This window comes from Chiloscyllium plagiosum, unplaced genomic scaffold (assembly GCF_037043375.1).
Source record: "Chiloscyllium plagiosum isolate Xiang-an unplaced genomic scaffold, Cpla_swu_hap1 HiC_scaffold_18, whole genome shotgun sequence".
NCBI classification, from domain to species: domain Eukaryota; kingdom Metazoa; phylum Chordata; class Chondrichthyes; order Orectolobiformes; family Hemiscylliidae; genus Chiloscyllium; species Chiloscyllium plagiosum.
In genome coordinates, this window is record NW_028270156.1 from 48,765,594 (window position 1) to 48,791,521 (window position 25,928).

Here is a 25,928-nt window from a genome sequence, read left to right on the forward strand (position 1 = left end):
GTGCTCCTGTCATGGTCCCCATGGATATTATTAACTTTTAAAAAGAGATGTAAATTTTTCAGCAACTGACTAAAAGAATCAAATGATATTTCACACTTGCAATATTTACTGTGACAAAGAAACTAAAATTAGCATCAACAAAATATTTTGTGATAGGCAATTTGCATATGAAACTGCAAAAATATTACTTCCCCACTAACTAATTAGCACAATTGAAAAAACTTTAAGACCTAATTGCACATTAAGCCACACCTTCAGACTGATTGATGAATTCCTCTATTCCTACCAGCTAGCTGTTCAATGGGCTCCCTTCACTCTGCCACAAGGACAAGTTTTCTAGAGTCATTTGGATATCCCTTCACTCAACTTCTGACCATTCTCAACTAACTTCCAACCACATGACCATTTTCAATGATTCCTTGCTCCTTAAATGTTCTCAAGTCTCAAGTCTATGAATGGGTAAACAATTCTCCTTGACAAAGTATTTGGTGGCCAGCATAAAACAGTCCTTTGCTTTGCACAGCAGCTATTGCTTCACCCAACAATGTCTGTCTGTCTGAGATTATATGCCCAGAGAGACTAGTTTATCTGCCTTTTGTGTTAAGATTTGAAAACTGGCACTTGATTTTCTGTACATTTTGGTCCAGATCTCTATGACAACCAAATAAGATGGGACTGCCTCTGGGCAGAATTTGTACAATCAACCATCCTTCCATCAGAACCATCTGTTCTATCTTAAATTTAAGAGATTTTGAAACATAATTGTCTTCAAAATCACACACTCAAGTTCTGCAAATTGAGAGAAGACATGGATTGCATGTTTACTTATTTTTTAGTTTGTTTTTAATGTTACTGGGAAAGAATTACTTTTATTTAGTCATGGGATATGGGGATCACTGGCAAAACCAGTGTTTGTTGCCAATCCATAATTATCCTTGAACTGATTGGCTTGTCATGCCATTTCACAGAGATGCAGCTTCAAGTTCAAGTATGCATTCAGATAGGGTGTGGAATAGACATCAAGTGGTCACAGGCAGGGCGAGTGACAATAAGCAAATATAACCAACCTATACCATCTCCAAGAAAATGGTGGAAGTAGATAAGTGAGGCTGGTAGGTAACCCCAAGACATACAGTGTTCAAGTTAATGAGATGTGTGAAATGTAAAACACAATGAAAAATGTTAAATTTTAAATTTTGAGTAAATTTACAATATATGCTTTCAAAATAATAAACACAAAGACAAATATTTAACTTTTAATATGTGATATATATTTACTATTTGGTTGAGAGTGTTCATTTTTTGCAGAATGTGATCCAAGCAAGTGCGAGTCTGACATTCCAACTTGTCTAGAGGACCAAACTTTAATTGCTACCCGTGCCGATGGAAGTTGTTGCTTAGCATACATCTGTAGTAAGTTGCACAATGTACATATTTGATTAAAAATGACATATTTGTTTATTAAACATTGCTTATTCCAATCAGTTTTGCAGTGATTCACATTTCACCTTACATTACGTTACGTTTTTGTCAGGAACCAAATTTGATTTTAAAATACTTGATGGAAGTCTATATACAGATCCAAATTGTAAGGAGTTAAAAGTTTACTTGGACAAATTTCTTTCTATTCCCATTTAACATTTTATCAGTTTTCTTCCACAGATATATCCAGAGCTTTCAAAATAATATTAAAATTTTTCTTGCTATTTTAAATGTTGTTGGAACTTGTGCAAAAGAATAGGAAGGGCCCAGGTTTTGTGGTCAGTAATATAGTCATTTAAATCAAGCTGATTTCAGGAATAGAGCAGCATTGATGTCAGCCAGAAGGATAAACAGCCAATCATATCAATGTGTTCTCACAGGCAATAAGAAATTTAAAAGTGCTGGATCCCATTAATCTTAAATTTCAGATAACAAAATTAAATTCATCACTGAATTAAAACAGACATAAAACATAGCCAAACTTTAAAGTAAAAAGAAAACATGCAGCATTATTTTTAATACTGGCAAACTTTGACATTTTACACATTTAGCTTTATATAAACAGCTTTAATGAGTTTTGAGAAGATTTGCAGCTATTAGTGACCCTCTTTCTATTTATGCGTTCAGCTTTCCTTGGTTGGTGATGTCATTTCTTGTGGTGATGTCATTTCCTGTTCTTTTCCTCAGAGGGTGGTAAATGGGGTTGAAGTCAATGTGTTTATTGACAGAGTTCCAGTTGGAATGCCATGCTTCTCGGAATTCTCATGCATGTCTCTGTTTGACTTATTCTAGGATGGATGTGTTACTCTAGTTGAAATGTTGTTCTTTCTCATCTGTGTGTAAGTATACTTGTGAGAGTGGGTCATGTCTTCATGAGTGACTCTCACTAGTAACTTTACATACAGATGAGAAAGGATACCACTTCAACTGGGATAACACATCCATCCTTGGACAAGTCAAACAGAGACATGCATGAGAATTCCTAGAAGCATGGCATTCCAACTGGAACTCTATCAACAAAACATTGACTTTGACCCTATTTACCACATGCTGAGAAAACAAACAGGAAATGACATCACCACAGGAAATGATGTCACCAGCCATGAACACCAGTGCTTCACTGGAGGCTCACTGGTGATGTTATCTAGTATGGTGATGAAACGTCTGAAAATGAACATTCCAGCTCAGCGAGCAAACTTACATTCATAACCAGCTTTTTTTAGGGCTAATGAAGGCAAATTAAGTGTAATGATAATTTAATGTGTCATTTAAAATGTTTTGAAAGGCTTTACCAGCTAGACTAACAGTGTAAGTGAAAAGAAACAAAGAAATGCAGATGCTAAAGATCTGAATCAAAAACCGATGTTGAATCTTAAGGAGTCCCCAAACGAAAGATGAGATGCTGTTCTTTGAGCTTATGCTGGGTCTCGCTCGAACTACATCAGGCCTGAGGCAGAAGTCTTGGCATGGGAACTTGCTGGTGTGTTGAAGTGACAGGCGACTGGAAGCTCAGGGTCATTTTTATGGACAGAATGTAGTTGTTCCACAAAATGGTTTCCCATTGTGAGCAGCAAATACAATAAACTAGATTGAGTGACATGCAGCTAAATCACTACTTCATCTGGAAGGAATGTCTGGTGTTTTGAATAGTGAGAAGTGAGAGGTAAACGTTCAGTTGTAACACTTTTTACAATTCTGCTGTGGGAAAGTGTTGCGAGTCGAAGAGGTATGGCCCAGGGTGTCCTGGAAGGAATGGTCCTGGTGGAATGCTAATAAGGGAGGAATGTGTGTGTGTTTGTGACATCCCACTGGAAGTGAGTATGAGGCAATTCTTGTAAATTTGAAGATCTCCTTTTAAGCTTCAGTATAATAAAATTGAGCTGCTAAATATTGGAATTGAAACTTCTAATTGATCCTTAGAAATAATGTTGATACTTGCGTGAACACAATGGTAACACTTTATTTCCCTACAATTAGTGTGTGGTGCTTGTGCTGACAAAATTCCCTCCTGCCAGAAAGGAGAAATCCTTATCGTAAACAACAATACCACTGAGATGTGTTGTCCAGCCTACCAATGTGGTAAGAATAATATTTTACTCTATAAAAAGCATGTAACAGTTGTTTTTTATGAATTCATGAATGCTAGTGGTAATAGAGAGAACACAAGCTGTAATCTGGTTTCAGAATCCAAGAAGTATGAAGCTGATCCTGCTCTTATTAATAGAATTTTATCTCAGCAGGTATTTTAGAGACCGGTTTTACACTGTCTGCACAGCTGGACTGAATTGAGATGTCCTCATGTGAGCCCCCATCAGTACTTTAGGAGTCAGGTTATTTGCATTGACCTGCTGTTTGTCAGACTGCACATTCAGAACCCTGGAAGAAAAGCTCATTCCGCTACAAACATGAGGGGTATGCAGCAGCGATAATAGTTGCTGATTCTAGAGCCTTACAACCACTCTCCAAAACAGCAACCAGAAGATCACAACACCTCTTTTGTAATGGTGCTAGCATTAAGCTCAAAGGTGCCCTGGTCAGAATGTTCTTGCACTTTCACCCTGAGTGACTTTCATGACTTAGTCTGTTGGAGCTCCATCATTGACTGAGGCCTTTGGAGATTATTTTTGTTGCCTGTCAGTAAAGCTGGTACTGAACAGTGGGGGGAAGAAAGAAAGATATCTCGCATTTTCAATGTTTCATGTGCTTGTTGTTTTCTCAGACTCATGGATAGGCACAATCCGTATGGTCCAATAAATTGGGAGAGGCTATTCTCAGCTCTCTTGCATTTAATTACAATGCCTACGTCTAATACACAGTCTTTTCACAATCTCAGTTAAAAGTTTTGGTTTAGAGAAAGACTTTGAAGGAGAGTTTGAAAGGAAGAGAGGGCAAAAGAGAATGAGAGGAAGGTATAGAGGAAATTCCAGATAGAACAGATTTGACACTTGAAGATACAGCAGCCAATTTTGGAGCTGTGGTGCAGGGGAGTGGCTTTGTGGGGTGAAAGCAGGGTGGCTACAAGGTGAAAATCATAGGAATGGAAAGGGTGGTTTAAAAGCTGCAAGAGGTTTCACAGTTAACAAATGACAAGAGGATAAGTATGCAGGCATGTGGAAGAGAATTTTCAAGAGGGTATGGAATGAAGTTAGCAGTCAATGTGAGTCAAAGAGAACAGGGTGATAGGTGATCAAGATTTGGGGTGGGATTGGATGTTGGTAGCTAGCCTTCGAATGAGCTGAAATATGCAGGGTCTGGAAGTTTGGATATCCACTGGAATGGCAATGGGTAATTAATGAGGAGATTTAGGTTAGATAGAGCAAGAGAGCTCTCAAACCTCAGGACAACAAACTCTTCCAAATGCTTGATGTAAGTTGGACTTTAATTTAAAAAAAAAGCTTCAGCCCGATAATGCTATGATTCTTGTCTTGAACCAGAACCTGGCTCAATTCATGATCTTCTGGGCTCTTCTTTTTAATTTCTAATGATTTCTGTTCTGTTTCTTTTTAGTTTGCGAAACCAATCGTTGTCCAAAGTTTCAATGTCCTTCAGGAATGAAAGTATCTGAGGCTTGGAGTCCAGATCAGTGTTGCCCAATTCATTCGTGTGGTAAGATGACAGTTTTAAATTTGGAAACATTTCAACAAGTTGCCAGATTCCATGACTAAAGTATCTTGTTTATAATTATTGTTTTTTTCAGAATGTGCTTGTGATTCAGTTCTGAAACCTCAGTGCAAATTGGTAAGTAACATACTCCTATCTTTCAATTGTATGTGCTGCTTTTGTCTGATGTTTTAAAAATAATAATTCCGTAACTTGGTTTGCAGGGAGAAGTGTTAGTTACAGAACAGCAACGTGGAAATATCACAGCCAATCCATGTCGATGTCTGGATTACAAATGTGGCAAGTGCAATCATTTCATTGTACAGTTATTCCTAGTTTAATTGGAAGCAACACTTTTTCACCAAACTGTTGAGAATTATGTGAGAGTACAAAAATGTCATTTTATTCCAAGTAAATCGTGAACTATTGAAGCAATTGGGCAGATTTAGCAATTGGCTAATGGATGGTTTTTCTTCTTATAATACTTATAAAAATGAAGAAATGTTCCATAGCAGGCAGAAGAAGCGGATGGTAGGTGCCTGGTATGAGCTGACCTTTATTTCAGTTGGTTGCACTTCTGCCTCTGAACCTCAAAGTTGTTTATTCCAGAGTCTTAAATTCTAAGTATGTGCAGATGCTCTAGTCCAGCTGTATGAGTGCTGTCTTCCAGATGAGATGTTAATCCAAGGTCTTGTCTTTTCTTTAAGACAGACATAAATGAGCACATATATTTTGAACAAGATCAAGTAGTTATGTGTTGTGCCCAATCAATACTTGCTCTTAATCAATAACAGCAAAATAGATTATCTGGACATTAGCATTTCGGTGTTTGTGGAAGCTTGATCCATGCACATTGGCTGCCAAACTACCTGCACCACAGAGATTACCCTTTAAAACTGTTTCACTGCTTGTAAAGCACTTGGGGACATCTCTCAGATTGTGAAAAACAGTGCACAAATGGAATCATCCCCTTGGGAAAGGTAATCATGACATGAGATAATTTTGAAATCAGTTTGGGAATAAATATCTAGGGTCAGAAAATAGTGTGTTAATCAGAAAGGCAATTACAACAGTATGAACACGATTGATTAAAGTGAATTAGGAAAATAGACGGAAGCAGGATAGTTAATGAACATTTAAGGAACTATTTCATAATTCTCAACAAATATGTATCATATTCCTGCTGAATCTCTCTCCAGGTTATTCTGAAGTGATAATGTAAAGTATAAAAAAGACATGCATGGAACAAAATGTTCCTTTTTAATTCTTTGGCCATTGTTAAGACTTAAGTTTTCTTTACTGTTCTTGGTTCAGTCACTAAAATGCAGAACAGCAAATAAGAGTGACTAAGTTTTTTGACTTTTCTGAACTTTCCATGAATGTTATCTTCTGACTGTCTCTATCTGGTGAAGTATTGAAGATTTCAGCTCACTCCTAAGGATTTCTGAGTGCTATAGAATGAAGTGCCTTGGTATAACACCATGTAATTTTTGTCAGAATCATCCCTACTTCAGTGATTGAATGCACTTCTACGCAAAAACAATTAAACAGATACGATGCCATTTTGGACATACTTCCAAAGGAAGCCATTTCCAAAGAATGACCTATTTGCAATTTGAAAGGAATTCTTTCCTAGACCTTATATTGATCATTTCTATTGTACATTTCTTAAAATGAATCATAACTCATGATTTCTTTATGAACATGCAGTTTCTGAACATAAGAAAAAACACTGCAATCTATATTATGAATATTTTGCGACATCGTGCATGCTCTCAAATTAAAGACAATAAGGTTAAAAATGCGGCATTATTTTTGTTTGCTTTGTTACAGTAAATGACCATGTCTGTGTCGCTGGGGAAAGGGGTATATTACACCCCGGACAGACTATTGTGGAGCATACAGCAGATGGAGTGTGCTACGCTGCACATTGTACCTATAATCTGGACAACAACACAGGCTTTTACCAACTCCTTGTTAGAATGGTCAACTGCTCAGCTCGATGTGAAATGGTGACAATACATAGCTATGCTACAGTCCTATTTATCTTTGTTTCATTACTTGTTGATGTTGTTAAAGTAGTTATTGGAAAGCCTACAAAAAAACCTGTAGTACATGTTTGCATTAAAAGCATAAAAGCTCTTTGTTAAGCCAACATTTATTTTTCCATCTGATCCAGTAAAGTCTTTGTGGAAGGATGGATTTCATTCAGTACTTTAAATTATAAACTACTAAATTAGTGGCAGTATATTGTTCTTCTAAGTTATCAACTGATCTGTGTACACTAGTGACTGAAAACAGTATTCCTTATATTTGTGGGTGTAATTCAGAAAAAAGTCTGTTCAATTCTATGAAAAAGTAATGAATATTGACCACTTTTCTTGGTACTAGTTATACGATTAACTTACAAGACATAAGCAGTGCAAAAAGAATTTGCATGTTAGTAATTTACATATTCCTGGACTTTGAGCATCTATCTACTAGGTTGTATAAAATGATTATTTTTGGAAGGAGGAGCATCTGATTTTTTTCTAAGTCATCTGGATAAAATTCCCATAGACAGGTAGAATACAGGGCATGTAACAATGGAAGTAAGACAAATTAAGAGTAAGAACTCACTATTAGGAAAACAGAAAACACAAGAAATACTCAACTTGGACAGCATCCACAGAGAGATAATAAAGTTAACAATTCAGGTCAGTGACTTTTCACTGTGGACCTGAATTTTTTTCTCCTTTTCGCACAGATGCTATTGAGTATTTCCATCATTTTATGTTTTTATTTCAGATTTTCAGCACCTACAGAATTTTACTTTGCAGTAGAAACTTGTCTATTTTAAAATGCGGAGAGAGAAATGTGAAAATGTTTTGGTAATTGTCAGCTTCAGTTCTATTGACTTGCTAAAGACGCAATGCATCTCCTCGTGAAACTCACTCTGATCCCTAATTTTGTCGCAAGTTTGTGTTAAGTGGCATAGCAATAGGGCTACTACAATTAATCTTAATGCTCTGGGATTAAAGTGGGATCATGACCAAGTGCATCTATGTAGATTTCTATTTATTAGTTGTGCTGAAATTATACATCTATGTACATTATGTGAAGGTAGGATCATCTTACATTATCTGCCCCATGCTCAAATAAATACATTCAGAATCTGTCTTCCAATTAAAGATATATTATTTTGGAAAGATACTACAGTTTCCAGATATTTGTTGAATACATTCAACCAGGAACTAGTAATTAATAACAGTAAAGAAAGAAAAGTAAGTTGAAAGAAGAGGAAGAGCAATATTTCTTACTGCAACTTGCTATAAACCAGTAATGGTGTTGCTATCTATATAAACCAATAGGGAAAATACAAATGTAAAAATTGTTCAGTCAGATTACATGAGTTTTTTATGTTTTGATTTTATAAATGTAGTTAAGCTTATACAATTTAAAAGTAAGTTATTTTATATAATGTGACTTATCAACGTATTACATGAAATACATGTTAATACCTGCTAACAACTAACTTCACAGAACCAGGTTTATATTCCTCCTTCTGACCTGACAACTTGCTGTGGTCAATGCAAGAATGTATCCTGTCTGGCCAACTTTGAGAACAGAACAACTACCATGCTCAAGGTAAATATTGAAGGCAAACAAGATTGAAATTAAACAAATTTCTAATCTGAGAGCCTTACACAAGATTGTCAATGTTGGGAAGATTTAAGACCTGAAACATTGACTTCTATGTCTTCATAGATGTTGGCTGTTTTGCTAAATATTTACAGATTTTTCTGTTTTTATTACCAAATTTTCACTATCTGTTGTGCTAGAATAGCCAATTTCAGGAAAGGACCAGAAACTGGATTTAACACAATTTAATTCAGGTGTTTGATGTATGTACTTTGGGGAACTTTGAAGTATCTTCCAACAAGACTGAGATTGAAAAATACACCATGCAGGTAGTTGAGTGTTAATTTGTGCATTTCGACACACATTGCAGTTTAAATGATCTAATGTTCCATACTCTTGTATAACTGCAATTTGATGCTTTAATAGAGAATGATAAAATCAAACTAAAAATGTTTGCAGTTTTGGAACAACTTGATAATTGTCCAAAATATCTCCGGTTCAGTTCCTGGCCATACTGATCTAACTGATCTCGACTGAAATGACCGTAGGAGCATTGTAATTGGTCTCTGCATGCGTACCTACATCCAGCCATCTCTGCTGGAAATGAGCTGTGTAGATACAAGGTGAGGACAGAGTTGAGCTTGTATTTTCAGATATCAAATAGCCTGTCAAGATCTTATTGAGGCCCAAAATCAATAATGGTTATATTCATTGAAGTATCAGAGACCAGTCACGGAAATGTACTAACAATCTGCACCTTCATATTTTCCCTTCCCTATCTAATATTGCTGAAGTTAATTCCAGTGCTTCAGTTCTGACAAATTAAGGTCACATAACTCACTAGTCAAGGGATTAAATCTGAGGCCTTTTGCTTAGAATACACTCAACTACTGAGTTATCAGAAAAGACGCTGCCTCTGATTTTAAAAAATAAAGATCTGATACTGATTTTGTTCATCAACTGGCATAATTTGTGTTTAAATTTTATAAATTACTAAGTTATTTTCTAACTTTAAAGGACACTTTCTTTTGGAATAAGTTGTTTGTCCAGAGTTTGTTCCATTTTATGCCATTTGCTATTACAGTAAGAGATAATTCATGTATATTTTGAAAGGAAGTTCACAGAATCATATAATCCCTACAGTGTGGAAGTGGGCCATTCAGCCCATCAAGTTCACACTGACCCTCCGAAGACCATCCCATTCAGACCCAAAGCTTACCCTCCCTCCCCCCCAACCTTATCCCAGTAACCATGCCTAACCCTATCCCAGTAACTATGCATTTCACATGGCTAGTCCACCTCACCAGCACATCCCTGGACACTACGGGCAATTTAGCATGGCCAATCCACCTACCCTTCACATTTTTTGACTATGGGAGGAAACCAGAGCAACCAGAGGAAACCCATGCAGACACAGGGAGAATGTGCAAACACCACACAGACAGTTGCCCAAGGATCAAATCAAACTTTGGCCCCTGGCCCTATTAGGCAGCAGTGTTGACCATTGAGCCACCCTAAAATTGGAATAACTACGTTTTACATTGAGAATGCTTTTCTCATATAGCTGAACTAGTGGCTTGCTGTCCTGGAGTATAAAAGCCTTAAGATGATTCCAAAAATGAAAGTTGGTCAACTCCAAAGAAAAAGTCCAATTGTATATTTATAAGCTAAATTTCTCATGGCATCCTGATATATTCTCTTCCTTTCATATAATGCTACTGATAAAATATCTTCACAGTGACAGGAAAGTTTAAGCTGTTGTTGTATGCAATTTTTACTTTAAAAAGTCTTATCCCATTTCAATATTTTTCTTCTAATAGCCAGGAACATCTTGGATGTCCAACTGTGTCAAGCATAACTGCATGGACACAATTTTGGGACCTGTCTTGATCACCTCAAATATTAGCTGTCCTCCTTTCAATGAATCTGCATGCTTAAAGGTCAGTGTGTTACATATCAACATGCTGTTATATGGTTTAAATGAGGATGTATTATAGGTTATTTCACACTAAGAAGCACATCATTGTGATAAGAAGTCGTCATTTTCGGATACTTTCAAATTAGATTAATTTATCCTTTTAAATAAGTGACAAAATTGCAAATGAAAACAAAGTCTTAAAATTCTGTGACTTGTTATATTGTTACAAAATTTCTTGACATCACCCTTGGTGAATGGCTGTTTGATGTGATACTTTCTTTGTCATTTTCTTTGACTTAATATGGCTTGGCAAAGATTGATTATTAATTATGTGTTAAGGGGTGTGTGTGTGCTATTTTCTGCTTCAGGGCACAGCATGTTAATAAAACATCAACACCACTGCATGTTATTTAAATAACTGTTTTGTTGAAATGGCCCATTGGCACACCTTGGTTTAAAACATCAGTAGAAAAATTCATACGTGAGTTTAATTTCTGTAATTCCTGCACATCATGATATTAGTGAATCTAGCAGTGGTAGATCTCAAATGGAGATGGATGCTCACCTAACATCCCTCAAGGCCATAAAATAATGTACCATATTTAGAAACCAAATGAATAAAGAGCAGAAATTAATGGGTTCAAGATTTATGATGTGGGCATGCTGTTTCTATAATACTTCCAAAATCATAGAATAATATTTTAAAATTTTACAGAATAAAATGAGACCATTCAGACCATCACAATTGTGATAGGTCTTTGAAAACGCTATCCAATTTTAGCCTCTCACTCTCGATGTTTCCTCAAGATAAGGAGGCCTAATGCTATTTTCACTTTTCTGTTAATCCAGAGACTCAGGTAATGTTCTGGGAACACAGATTCAAACCCACCATGGCAGACTGTAGAATTTAAATAAAATCTGGAATTAAGTGTCTAATGATTGCCATGTCAATTGTCAGGAAAAATAAATACATCTGACTCATTAATGCCCTGTAGGGAAGGAAATCTGTCATCCTTACTGTTCTGCGTGTGACTGTAGACCCACAGAAGTGTGGTGGTTCTTAACAATCATTTAACAATTAGGAATGGAAGGTGGATGGCCTAGCTTTTGATACCCATGTCCTGTAAACAAATTTTAAAAAGACTCTTAATTATATGTTAAATTGCATTTTTAAAGCGCCTATGGAATCTGATTCCATAACCCTTTAAAGTAGTGATTTCCAGGTCTTAAGTAAGATCATGTAAGCATGCAAACTTTTCATTTCCTCGCAAGTTCTTTTGTCATCTATTTCAAATCAATGACTTCTGATGTCCTGACTCATATTTGTCAGAGGAAATATGCTGCCTCACAGCGCCAGAGACCCGGGTTCAACTCCTGCCTCAGGCGACTCTCTGTGTGGAGTTTGCACATTCTCCCCATGTCTGCGTGGGTTTTCTCCGGGTGCTCCGGTTTCCTCCCACAATCCAAAAATGTGCAGGTTAGATGAATTGGCCATGCTAAATTGCCTGTAGTGTTAGCTGAAGGGGTAAATGTAGGAGTATGGGTCTGGGTGGAATATGCTTCGGCAGGTCGGTGTGGACTTGTTGGGCCGAAGGGCCTGTTTCCACACTGTAAGTAATCTAATCTAATTTGGTAGGAATGATCAAAATGCCTCATTATTTTGAATTTACCTATTAAATCTGCCCATCACCTTCAGTGCTTTAATAAAAGAAGTTCAACTTTGCAAATCTCTCCACATAACTGAACTTTGTCATCCCTGGTAGCATCCTTGGGAAAAAAATCCAAAGCACCTTACATAAGGCCTTGATACCTTCCTCAAAGTGTGGTCCTCAGAACTGTACACAATCCTTCAGCGGAGACCCCATCAGAAATTTGTAAAGATGTAGAATGCCTCCCTTGTTTTGTCTTCATTGTTTTTATGTATAAAGCTAAAAATTATCTCTCATTTTCTGAACGATCCTCTCAACTAATATATAGGAAATCCATGACATGTGAATTTAAATTTTACATTATAATCATGTCTTTGTGATATGGTTTTATGTGGTCCACAGATATAAAACCTTGAGCATTCAAGTTTGGTAACAAATCTCAAACATAAGTTTGTTTGTGTGCATTCTAATAATACTGACATTATTTTGAATAATTCACATTCAGTAGCTTTTTTAATTCATCGAATCAAACTTCAGGGATTCACAGATCTTTTGGATTCATTTGAATTCTTTCTCCCAGTGGATAAATATGGATTTGATTTCAATGTCCACAATTCAGCTTTCATTATCTTAACTGACATTTTTCTTCTCCAGACTGGAGGATCAGTTATAGTTTACATGGATGGTTGCTGTAAAAGCTGTGAGTATGCATTTAACTGGTATTTCAGATTTGAGTCAATCACTGGTCAGCAACAAATTTAAAGTCATCCTTTACTGTAAAGAAAAAGTCAACAGTGTCTGCAACTTGTTGGTGTTCTCAGCAATCCCATTTTAAGGTACAACTGCTTTAACATCAATGTTTGCATCTGGGGTGCTGACTGTCTGGTTGCAGTGTGTTTGAGGTTAGAATTTAAAAAAAAAATAAGATGATAAATAATAATAACCCACTATGAAAACATCCTTACTCTGACACAAAAGATGGACCATTGACATCATACTGCGAAGAAATGTTTCAATATAATACATGGGTTGTATAACAGACGTTTAGGGTGCTCCCGCGAGGAGGTTCAGCAATTCATCAACTTCACCAACACATTCCACCCCGACCTTAAATTTACCTGAATCATCTCTGACACCTCCCTCCTCTTCCTGGACCTCTCCATCTCCATTAATGACAACCAACTTGACACTGACATTTTTTACAAACCCACTGAATCCCACAGCTACACCTCTTCCCACCCTACCTCCTGCAAAAATGCCATCCCGTATTCCCAATTCCTCCACCTCCACCGTATCTGCTCCCAGGAGGACTAGTTCCACCACAAAACACACCAGATGGCCTCCTTCTTTAGAGACCACAATTTCCCTTCCCACGTGGTTAAAGATACCCTCCAACGCATCTTGTCCACATCCCACCCCTCCGCCCGCAAACCCCACCCCTCCAACCGTAACAAGGACAGAACCCCCCTAGTGCTCACCTTCCACCCTATCAACCTTCGCATAAACCAGACCATCCGCCGACATTTCCGCCACCTCCAAATGGACCCCACCCCTTTCCGCCTTCCGCAAAGACCGTTCCCTCCGTGACTACCTGGTCAAGGTCCACACCCCCCAACAACCCACCCTCCCTTCCTAGCACTCTCCCCTGCCACCGCAGGAATTGCAAAACCTGCATCCACGCCTCCTCCCTCACCTCCATCCAAGGCCCCCAAGGAGCCTTCCACATCCATCAAAGTTTTACCTGCACATCCACCAATGTCATTTATTGTATTCGTTGCTCCCGAAGTGGTCTCCTCTACATTGAGGAGACTGGACGCCTTCTCGCAGAGCGTTTTAAGGAACATCTCCGGGACACCCGCACCAATCAACCCCACTGCCCCGTGGCCCAACATTTCAACTCTGCTAAGGACACCTCATCTTCTGCCTCAGAACACTTCAACCCTGGCATCAATGTGGATTCACCAGTTTCCTAATTTCCCCTCCCCCCATCTCACCCCAGTTCCAATCTTGCAGCTAGCACCGTCCCCATGACCTGACCTACCTGCCTATCTTCCTTTCCACCTATCCATTCGACCCTCCTCTCTGAACTATCACCTTCATCCCCATCCCCATTCACCCATTGTACTCTTTGCTACTTTCCCCCACCCTCCTCTCTGACCTCTGCAATGGTGCAATACCTGAGCATGGATGACAGTGGAGGAACAATGGCAGATATTTCTGTGTATAATGCAGAAGATGCAAGATTAGTTCATTCCAAAAAGGAAGAAAGATCCTAGGAGGAGGCATGGGTGGCCATGGCTGATGAAGGAAGTTAAGAAACATATAAAGTAAAAAGAGAAAAAGTATAACATAGCAAAGATAAGTGGGAAAATGGAGGACTAGGAAGCTTTTAAAGAACAACAGAGGATTACTAAGAAGGAAATACGCAGAGAAAAAATGAGGTACGAAGGTAAACTGGCCAAAAATATAAAGGAGGATAGTAAAAGCTTTTTTAGGTATGTGAAAGGCAAAAAACTGGTTAAGACTAAAATTGGGCCCTTGAAGACAGAAACAGGGGAATATATTATGGGGAACAAAGAAATGGCAGAAGAATTGAATTGGTACTTCAGATCTGTGTTCACTGGGGAAGACACAAGCAATCTCCCTAAGGTAACAGTGGCTGAAGGACCTGAACTGAAGGGAATTTATATTTGCCAGGAATTGGTGTTGGAGAGACTGTTAGGTCTGAAGGTTGATAAGTCCCCAAGGTCTGATGGTCTACATCCCAGGGTACTGAAGGAGGTGGCTCGAGAAATCGTGGATGCGTTGGTGATTATTTTCCAGAGTTCGATAGATTCGGGATCAGTTCCTGCGGATTGGAGGATGGCTAATGTTATACCACTTTTTAAGAAAGGTGGGAGAGAGAAAGCAGGAAATTATAGACCAGTTAGTCTGACCTCAATGGTGGGAAAGGTGCTGGAGTCTATTATAAAGGATGAAATTACGACACATCTGGATAGTAGCAACAGGATTGGTCAGAGCTGACTTTTGCCCCCTATCTGAAGTCCCACCCTGGAGATCTGTCAGCAGTTCTCTAGCCTCTGCATAGAAACATAGTAACGTAAAATAATAGGAGCAGGAGTAGGACATTCAGTACATCGAGTCTACTCCACTATTCAACATGATCATGGTTGATCCTCCATCTCACCACCATGTTCACTCTGTCTGTCCACATCCACCAGTCTGAAATAAGGTTGCACTGGTTCTGCCATCCACCGCCTCCAACCTCATAGTCCCACAACCCCGCACTGCCCGTTTCTACTTCCTGCCCAAAATCCACAAACCTGACTGCCCCGGCCGACCCATTGTCTCAGCCTGCTCCTGCCCCACCGAACTCATCTCTGCATATCTCAACACGGTCCTGTCCCCCTTAGTCCAAGAACTCCCCACTGATGTTCGGGACACTACCCATGCCCTCCACCTCCTCCATGATTTTTGCTTCCTCGGTCCCCAACGCCTTATCTTCACCATGGATATCCAGTCCCTGTACACCTCCATCCCCCATCACGAAGGACTCAAAGCCCTCTGCTTTTTCCTTTCCTGCCGTACCAACCAGTACCCTTTCACTGCCACCCTCCTTCGACTGACTGAACTGGTCCTCACCCTGAACAACTTCTCTTTCCAATCCTCCCACTTCCTCCAAACCAAAGGAGTAGCCATGGGCACCCGCATTGGCACCAGCTATGCCTGCCTCTTTGTAGGATATGTGGAACAGTCCATCTTCTGCAGCTACACTGGCACCACCCCCCACCTTTTCCTCCGCTACATCAATGACTGTATCGGCGCTGCCTCGTGCTCCCACGAGGAGGTTGAACAGTTCATCCACTTTACCAACACCTTCCACCCCGACCTCAAATTCACCTGGACCGTCTCAGACTCCTCCCTCCCCTTCCTAGACCTTTCCATTTCTATCTCAGGCGACCGAATCAACACAGACATTTACCATAAACTGACCGACTCCCACAGCTACCTAGACTACACCTCCTCCCACCCTGCCCCCTGTAAAAACGCCATCCCATATTCCCAATTCCTTTGTCTCCGCCGCATCTGCTCCCAGGAGGACCAGTTCCAATACCGTACAACCCAGATGTGGTCTTCAAAGACCACAATTTCCCCCCAGACGTTATCGACGATGCCCTCCACCGCATCTTCTCCACTTCCCACTCCTCTGCCCTTGAGCCCCGCCCCTCCAATCGCCACCAGGACAGAACCCCACTGGTCTTCACCTACCATCCCACCAACCTCCATATACAGCGTATCATCCGTCGTCATTTCTGCCACCTCCAAACGGACCCCACCACCAGGGATATATTTCCCTCCCTTCCCCCATCAGCATTCTGAAAAGACCACTCCCTCCGTGACTCCCTCGTCAGGTCCACACCTACCACCAACCCAACCTCCACTCCCGGCACCTTCCCCTGCAACCGCAAGAAATGCAAAACTTGCGCCCACACCTCCCCCCTTACCTCCCTCCAAGGCCCCAAGGGATCCTTCCATATCCGCCACAAATTCACCTGCACCTCCACACACATCATTTATTGCATCCTCTGCACCCGATGTGGCCTCCTCTATATTGGGGAGACAGGCCGCCTACTTGCGGAATGGTTCAGAGAACACCTCTGGGACACCCGGACCAACCAACCCAACCACCCCGTGGCTCAACACTTCAACTCCCCCTCCCACACCACCAAGGACATGCAGGTCCTTGGACTCCTCCATTGCCAGACCATAACAACACGACGGTTTGAGGAAGAGTGCCTCATCTTCCGCCTAGGAACCCTCCAACCACAAGGGATGAACTCAGATTTCTCCAGTTTCCTCATTTCCCCTCCCCCCACCTTGTCTCAGTCAAATCCCTCAAACTCAGCACCGCCTTGCTAACCTGCAATCTTCTTCCTGACCTCTCCACCCCCACCCCTACTCTGGCCTATCACCCTCACCTTGATCTCCTTCCACCTATCGCATTTCCAACGCCCCTCCCCCAAGTCCCTCCTCCCTACCTTTTATCTTAGCCTGCTGGGCACACTTTCCTCATTCCTGAAGAAGGGCTCATGCCCAAAATGTCGATTATCCTGCTCCTTGGATGCTGCCTGACCTCCTGTGCTTTTCCAGCAACACAATTTCAGCTCTGATCTCCAGCATCTGCAGTCCTCACTTTCCCCTCCACAGGATTGGTCAGAGTCAGCATGGATTTATGAAGGGGAAATCATGCTTGACTAATGCTTGAATTTTTTGAGGATGTAACTCTGAAGGTGGATGAGGGAGATCCAGTAGATGTAGTGTACCTGGACTTTCAGAAAGCTTTTGATAGAGTCCCACATAGGAGGTTAGTGAGCAAAATTAGGGCGCATGGTATTGGGAGCAAAGTACTAACCTGGATTGAAAGTTGGTTGGCTGACAGGAAACAAAGAGTAGTGATAAACAGCTCCATTTCGGAATGGCAGGCAGTGACCAGTGGGGTACCGCAGGGATCAGTGCTGGGACCACAGCTTTTTACAATATATTTTAATGATATAGAAGATGGTAATAGTAATAACATTAGCAAATTTGCTGATGATACTCAGCTGGGTGGCAGGGTGCAATGTGAGGAGGATGTTAGGAGATTAGAGGGTGACCTGGACAGGTTAGGTGAGTGGTCAGATGCATGGCAGATGCAGTTTAATGTGGATAAATGTATGGTTATCCACTTTGGTGGCAAGAACAGGAAGGCAGATTACTACTTAAATGGAATCAATTTAGGTAAAGGGGCAGTACAAAGAGATCTGGGTGTTCTTGTACACCAGTCAATGAAGGTAAGCATGCAGGTACAGCAGGTAGTGAAGAAGGCTAATAGCATGCTGTCCTTCATAACAAGAGGGATTGAGTATAGAAGCAAAGAGGTTCTTCTGCAGTTGTACAGGGCCCTCGTGAGACCACACCTGGAGTATTGTGTGCAGTTCTAGTCTCCAAATTTGAGGAAAGACATTCTGGCTATTGAGGGAGTGCAGCGTAGGTTCACGAGGCCAATTCCTGCAATGGCGGGACTACCTTACACTGAAAGACTGGAGTGACTGGGCTTGTATACCCTTGAGGGAACAGGAGAATTGACGTTTTGGGCATAAGCCCTTCTTCAGGAAACTTCCTGAAACTTATGCCCGAAATGTCGATTCTCCTGTTCCTTTGATGCTGCCTGACAGCAACACATTTTTAAGCTCTGATCTCCAGCATCTGCAGTCCTCACTTTCTCCTTGTATACCATTGAGTTTAGAAGACTGAGAGGGGATCTGATTGAGACATATAAGATTATTAAAGGATTGGACACTCTGGAGGCAGGAAACATGTTTCCACTGATGGGTGAGTGCCGAACCAGAGGACACAGCTTAAAAATACTGGGTAGACCATTTAGGACAGAGATGAGGAGAAACTTCTTCACCCAGAGAGTGGTGGCTGTGTGGAATGCTCTGCCCCAGAGGACAGTGGAGGCCCAGTCTCTGGATTCATTTAAGAAAGAGTTGGATAGAGCTCTCAAGGCTAGTGGAATCAAGGGTTATGGAGATAAGGCAGGAACAGGACACTGATTAAGGATGATCAGCCATGATCATATTGAATGTTGGTGCAGGCCCGAAGGACAGAATGGCCTACTCCTCCACCTATTGTCTATTGTTTATCACCTCCATCCCCACCCCCATTCACCTATTGTACTATATTCTTCCCACTCCCACCCCCTCTCATTTACCTCTCCACCCTGCAGGCTTCCTGCCTCTATTCCTGATTAAGGGTTTTTGCCCGAAACATCAATTTTTCTGCTCCTTGGATGCTGCCTGACCTGCTGTGCTTTTCCAGCACCACTCTAATTCAGTTTAGGGGAGATCACCCATTGGAGAACCAGTGCAACCTTATTTCAGACTGGTGGATGTGGACAGACAGAGTGAACATGGTGTTGAGCTGGAGGATCAACCATGATCATGTTGAATAGTGGAGTAGACTCTATGTACTCAATGTCCTACTCCTGCTCCGATTATTTTACGTTACTATGTTTCTATACAGAGGCTCGAGAACTGCTGACAGATCTCCAGGGTGGGACTTCAGATAAGGGGCAAAAATCTTGCCTTGAGCAAATTACTGACTCAGCAGCTTTAAAATTAGCTTGACACATTCAGGCCAAATGGAGGTTGGCTCATCTCATCTTTTGAGCCAGCCCTGTGTTGTCAAAAATGAATAAAGTAATTGGTATTATACATAGTGTAATAGAAAGGATAGCCTCGTCAACGGGTTTATAATGCTGCACTGAATGGTTTGAAAGAAAGTAATAAGGCACCCTTTAAAATAGTTTAATGTTTCAACAAAAGGAATTGTTAAAAATATTAGATCTTTTATAATTGAGGTCTATTCACCTGAAGTTGGGAGGTTTTGAAATGGATACACTGAATATTTTTTGTCTTAATGATTTTGTGCAGGTAAAGAAGATGTGAAATCATGTCAGAAGGTGGTTGTGCGAATGACCATACGAAAGAATGACTGCAGAAGTAATAGACCTGTAAGTAACAAATGAAATGATAGGAAGTCTGCTTCTTTCACATGATTTACATTTTCCTTCCCACTAAATATTATTTTAACTTTACACTATACTTTAAGATATACTTTCAAATGATGGGTATTGTGGGACTCTGTTGAAGTTTGGGATAATCTGTACAGTTTCAAAACATAAATATGTGCATTGATGTTCTGGAAAACAAAGTACGGAGAATTCCTTTTGTGCATTAATTGTCCATAATCTTGAAACAAACAACACTCGCGGAGGCACAACGATTGTTTACCATTCAAAAGTAACATGATAAATTTATTATTAAATTGAAAGAATGAAGAGGCACAGTGGTAATGTCACGAGACCAATAATCCAGTGGCTCAGCTAATTCTGGGAGCAGTTGTTCAAATCCCAGCATGGCAAAGGATGGAATTTGAATTCAATTGTTAAAATCTTGAATTTGAAAACTAGTTTAATGGTGGTCATTAGTGTAAATACCTATGATTAACTATTTTAGGGAAGGAAATCTGCTGTCTTTAACTCATCTGGCTTACACAGCAATGTGCTTGACTCTTAAGTAGAGGGGTCACCCAGCATCAACATAGCTGTTGACTGTGATATGTCCACTTCTGCTGACCCTGCAAAGCCTTCCATACTAACAGCTGGGATCTTGTTCCAAACTCTGGGAAGCTCTCCCACAGACTTGTCAAGCAACAGCCTAATATTGCCTGTGAGGTAAAACTGAAGAAGTGTGGCTACCTCCCAGACTCTACCCTCACCATCCTGGGTATATTTTGTCCCACTGGCAAGACAGACTCAGCTAAGTTGGCAGAACTGTAGTTTATACTCCAGGAGGAGATTGCCCTGAAAGTACTCAATGTTGCAATGTTAAAAGCCTATAAGGTTTCTTGGCATTAAGATAAACATAGTCATGGAAATCTCCTACTGGTTACCACATAACATGCCTTCCCCTTTCCCTCAGTTGATGAATCAGCACACTTCATATTGAACACCAATTTCACTGGGAATCACTGAGGATGATAAGAGTACAGAACGTACTATGGGTGGGCACCTTTAATGTCCATAATCAAAACTGAAACACAACAGTCATAAAATACGCAAGTGATGAGATTAGATTAGATTCCCTACAGTGTGGAAACAGGCCCTTCAGCCCAACAAGTCCACACTGACCCTCCGGAGAATAACCCAAACCCTTTTTCCCTTTGACTAATGCATCTAACACTATGGGCAATTTAGCATGGCCAATTCACCTAACCTGCACATCTTTGGACTATGGGAGGAAACCGGAGCACCCGGAGGAAACCCACACAGACACGGGAAGAAGGTGCAAACTCCACACAGACAGTCACCTGAAGTTGGAATAGAACCTGGGACCATAGTGCTGTGAGGCAGCAGTGCTAACCACTGAGCCACCTTGCAAGTGATAGCAGGTCAGGTGATGTGTTGTTGCCACAGATTGTGGGAGCCACTGAAGACCAAGGTGATCCAGAGTGAACACATCTGTAATAAATATTTGAAGCTCTAAAAAAATTGCACCATGTCAGGGATGGGCAAAGCTACCTGGAAGATTTGCTCCAAGGCATAGTCACTCCCCTCTGTTTAGATCATTCAAATTTGGTCTGAGTTCAGGGATAGGAAAGTATGTCTACAGCCATGGCTGGTACAGGGGCCCAGGGGTATTCAAAGAGCCTTAACCCCTGCAATTTTCCAAAAGTTAAGAGGTTCTTTTAAGCTGTGTAGATAGAAATGGAGATGGCAGGGATGATGAGAAAAGTGACCATGGCACCATGGTATCTGGATATTTCACGCAGGGGAGGAAATAGGTGATCTATTCCTGGGGACAATATAATTGAGGCTACAAACACTCCTTTTTACAGCCATATATTGCCTGCCCGGTGCTGGGGATGTCCTGAGGGTTGGAGAGGAACTTGAAGTGGAAGGGCAGGGATCCAATTGTCATTGTCTACATTGGTACCAGCACATCAATAGAAGTGTGCTTTTGCTGAAAGAACCTGAATCGTTAGGAGCTAAATTAAAATACAGAATCTCAGTTTGCTACCTTAGCTCAGGGCAAACTGACATGGAGAAAAAAAAATGAATGAGTTAAAAGCATAGCTCTAATATTTTGGATTGCTATTAGTTCATGGGCACTGGCATCAGTACTGGAGGAAAATATTCCAGTAGGACTGCAAACCTGGAAATGTTATCTTACAGGATGCTTTGCCGTGATGATGGTGCTACGTTAACTGTAGCACTCTAGTGGCTCAACTGGTAAGGGAACTAAGATAAGGCAAGCCATTTGTCAAGATTAATTAACAGCAAGTAACAATGATTGACTTTGATGATTCTGGCTAAATAAGTCTGGTTTGGGTGAATATGGAGTCAGTAAACTCTTACTTCCTACCCAGGAATATTTAATTGTTAAACAGCATGACTGTGTGCAAACACCATCAAGAATGATACAAGAATAATGTATATTTGCTGAAGAATTAGTATTGCTGATTCTATAGATCCATAGTTCTACACAAATAGACATTTTCAGAAAATAGCAAGTTAGAAAGAGAGGATAAATTACCAGAGATTATTTTTCTGTATTGATTAAAAATAGAATTTTTCTCTGTTTTCCAGGTGAACATAGTCTCATGTGATGGAAAATGCCCCTCCGCCAGTATTTACAATTATAGCATGAACACACATACTAGATTTTGTAAATGCTGTCGGGAAATTGGCCTACAAAAACGCAGAGTGCAGCTTTACTGTAACAGCAACTCTACTTGGGTCAGTTACTCCATCCAAGAACCAACAGACTGTTCGTGCCAGTGGTCCTAGAGACTAAATGAAACTGCATAACTATAATTCCAACAAATATGTGCGATGATCTGTAGATTGATACTTTGTGCAAACTATGTGTACTCCAGTAAACCCAGCCTGTACTTGAGCATCTTGATCTTTATTTTGTTTTAATTTTTCATTTTCTATGGATTCTTTATTTCAGTCTTCACCAGTCTTCTCAACTGCCTGGAATAGTTCAGTAATTACACACACATAACAAATCTACGTCTTTTATTCACATAAACTTGCCAAAGAAATCGAACTACTTGGAGCCTAAATTGTACAGGTTACCATTCCTCCAGTTGTTGCTGACTTTACAAGCTTGTTTCTCTCCAAGTAAACTAAAAAGAGTTTGCCTGCCTTGAGGAGTTTAATATTGGCAGTGAATGTCAAAATGGAAAGTGGTCCATTCCCTGGCACTTAAACAAGCACAAATTTCACACAAGTATATTTTAGATTAAAAAAAACTTTTACATATTATAACGACAACATTTTCTAAACTAAAGATGGAAACATGAGCATCTATATCAGAAGAATCCTGTTTTGTACAGAACTGTTGCCTAGACATACCAATACATTTTATGCGAAAGTGAGGACTGCAGAAGCTGGAGATTAGAGTTGAGAGTGTGGTGCTGGAAAAGCACAGCAAGTCAGGCAGCATCCGAGGAGCAGGAGATTCCTGATGAAGGGCTTTTGCCCGAAACGTTGATTCTCCTGCTGCTCGGATGCTGTCTGACCTGCTGTGCCTTTCCAGCACCACTCTCTTAATACCGATACATTTATTAAAATATATGGAATTTTGTATTTTTATTCCAATAGGTTTGTACTAAGTTTAGGGCAGTTACAGTGATATTTGCCTCAAAATGTTTTAATGTTCATGATTTTGTCAGAATTATACATAAATTAAATTTGATCAAGAACAATTAATTAGCAGAAAAATAATCAAAATAGGCTTTCAGTAAATCTATCTGTTACATAGAGGATAGCCTGTTACATAGAGGATACAAAACCCGAACAATCAGTTGTATATTTCTTTGCACTTTATTTAAACATTAAAACAAATAAAGCCAAAGTAAATTTTTGTATTTGTGTGTATCTGAAATTTAACCCAAATTAATTCTATTAAACATGAGAGATTAGTTTATCATATATAGCTTGTTGCTATGGAATTATACACCAACTATGCTATTTTCTAACAGCTATGAACTCTGCTGATTCTGCTATTTATGAATGGAGAAACAATTATGATCAATATAATCTTATTTTTAAAATGTACTGGATGCATGCATGTCTCAACTTTGAAAATTTCACTCTGAAATAAATAATAGAGGTCCAATGCAAAAAACCCTCTATCTCCTTCAAAAGCATTCAGTTTGGAAATCTTTTAGCCACTGAGAAATGCCCTGAGTTTACTCATGTTGATACTTTTCTTGTCTATCCTGTGACTAATTTTAAAACCATCTTATTATTTAGCTTTACTACCATTTAACCATGAATTTGACCAATGCACTGATTTTATTTGTATTGCACTTTTACTATATCAGATAACTGTATACAGGAACTAACAATAAGGAATGAGGAAAATAATTGGTTTAGAGAGCAACCGCACATTTATAAATTTTATGACTTTGTGCAGAACTTGAAACTTCCGTGTTGACAGTGTTCATGTAATGTTTTCTCCTATATTTTCAACTACTAGAAAAATGTTGAATGCGCTGGAGAAATGTGCAAAGCTCCTGGCTTCATATGCTGTCATAATATGAAGAAGTAAAAAAACAAAGGTACTGAAGCAAAGTTGGTAAAGAACACATTTTCCAGGAATATCTCTCATGCGTGAAACAATCTATGCAGGCTGGAATGCAACAAATTGATTGGGCAAAAATGCTGCAATTCTTTATAAACCAAAGCACACTGAAGCGTAGACAGAAGACTTTAATCTCTGAGCTTTGCTGGCAGCAGAGTTACTTGACTGAGTTGCACACCTGTGATTTACTTATACTGTTATGCTATCTGATAAATATTATTTAATTTTGCAGATCACTAGTCCTTCATGTATACAAATTTTAATCTATCCATTCTTGCAGGCAAATACAACCACAGGTAATAGCAACCGTCCATTCTTCTTGTATTGCTCTAGGTAGTGGATGTGGGTCAGTGCAGCGTCAGATAACACACAAACGAAGTTGCATTCATAATAAAGGAAAAAAGAATGCATTATTAAGGTTTTGCTTTTAACTTTTGTGATTAATGTGCATTGATTTTAAATCTCTAATGTGTTAGAATTCCCCACAGTCTGTGTTCAGATGAGCTGTTTTTTACTTAAAAATAAAGAACAACACAAAGCTAACTCAGGATAGTGAAGGATAAGACCCAGATGGCCCAAAGGTTAACATCGGAAGCAACCTTTATCCATTTATCTTAAACAAATCCCTTCTGTCATCTTCTGATCTATCCTTTCTCCTCTCAGTTCAAAGCAGCCCAGGCCTCAGGATTGCCTTTTTACTGCCTGTTTGAGAAAAATAATTAAATTAGAGGGAAATGAGCACTTGTCCTTGGTGACCATTTTAGCTTTAAAGTATTTTCAAGTCAAGTGGGTCTCATTAGTGGATTCTTTCATCCAATGCCTCATATGAGAAATAAAGACAGTTGAAGAACAGGGAAAGTGAAATGATGTGGACATCTGGGCAAACCTCGCTAACTGAATCAAGCAATCTCATAGACACCACTTATATTTAATTCTGGCAAAGAAAAGTTTATATTGTCACAAGGATAAACAAATGATAAGCAAGATGATCAAAAGCAAGATGAGGTTCAGTAATTTGTATGAATAATGATGACACAACAACAAAGGCAATCTCTATATTATGCAAACAGGCATTGTGCGCACTTTAACAGCAGCAGTAGCCAATTGCTATTGTGCATACATAATCCATTTGATTTTTGTTGTTTCAATAGTGGCAAACAACTTTGCAAGACCAACATAGATGGAACTACATAAAATACAAAGTGCAGGAACAAGCCTTCAAGTCCGTAACTACATGCTGATGTTTTTGCTCCATTTAACCTTCTCCAATCCTCCTTCATTTAACTTTCAGCAAAACTTCATATGCTGATCATGAAATGCGTCTATACCACCCACTTCAGCCACTCCTTATAGTAGCGTATTCCACATTCCTGTCACTCTATGGGCTAAAAGGTTTCTTCTGAATTCTTTGTTTGATTCTTCAGTGACTATTTTGCATTGTTGACTTTTTGTTTTGCT

At 39.7% G+C, this 25,928-nt stretch overlaps 1 protein-coding gene across 1 annotated transcript in view; it reads left to right on the forward strand.

Annotated features, from left to right (window-relative positions):
- Nucleotides 1-22,772, forward strand: part of otog (otogelin) — a 223,796-nt gene extending 201,024 nt beyond the window's left edge. Inside the window, exons 46-56 of the mRNA XM_043706414.2 lie at nucleotides 1,309-1,413; nucleotides 3,460-3,561; nucleotides 4,990-5,088; nucleotides 5,180-5,220; nucleotides 5,307-5,382; nucleotides 6,916-7,094; nucleotides 8,605-8,709; nucleotides 10,524-10,643; nucleotides 12,925-12,970; nucleotides 19,746-19,825; nucleotides 22,463-22,772. Coding sequence (XP_043562349.2) covers nucleotides 1,309-1,413; nucleotides 3,460-3,561; nucleotides 4,990-5,088; nucleotides 5,180-5,220; nucleotides 5,307-5,382; nucleotides 6,916-7,094; nucleotides 8,605-8,709; nucleotides 10,524-10,643; nucleotides 12,925-12,970; nucleotides 19,746-19,825; nucleotides 22,463-22,663 — 1,154 coding nt within the window. The 3' untranslated portion in view covers nucleotides 22,664-22,772. The remainder of the gene's footprint in view (nucleotides 1-1,308; nucleotides 1,414-3,459; nucleotides 3,562-4,989; nucleotides 5,089-5,179; nucleotides 5,221-5,306; nucleotides 5,383-6,915; nucleotides 7,095-8,604; nucleotides 8,710-10,523; nucleotides 10,644-12,924; nucleotides 12,971-19,745; nucleotides 19,826-22,462) is intronic.
- The last annotated feature ends 3,156 nt before the right edge of the window (nucleotides 22,773-25,928 follow it).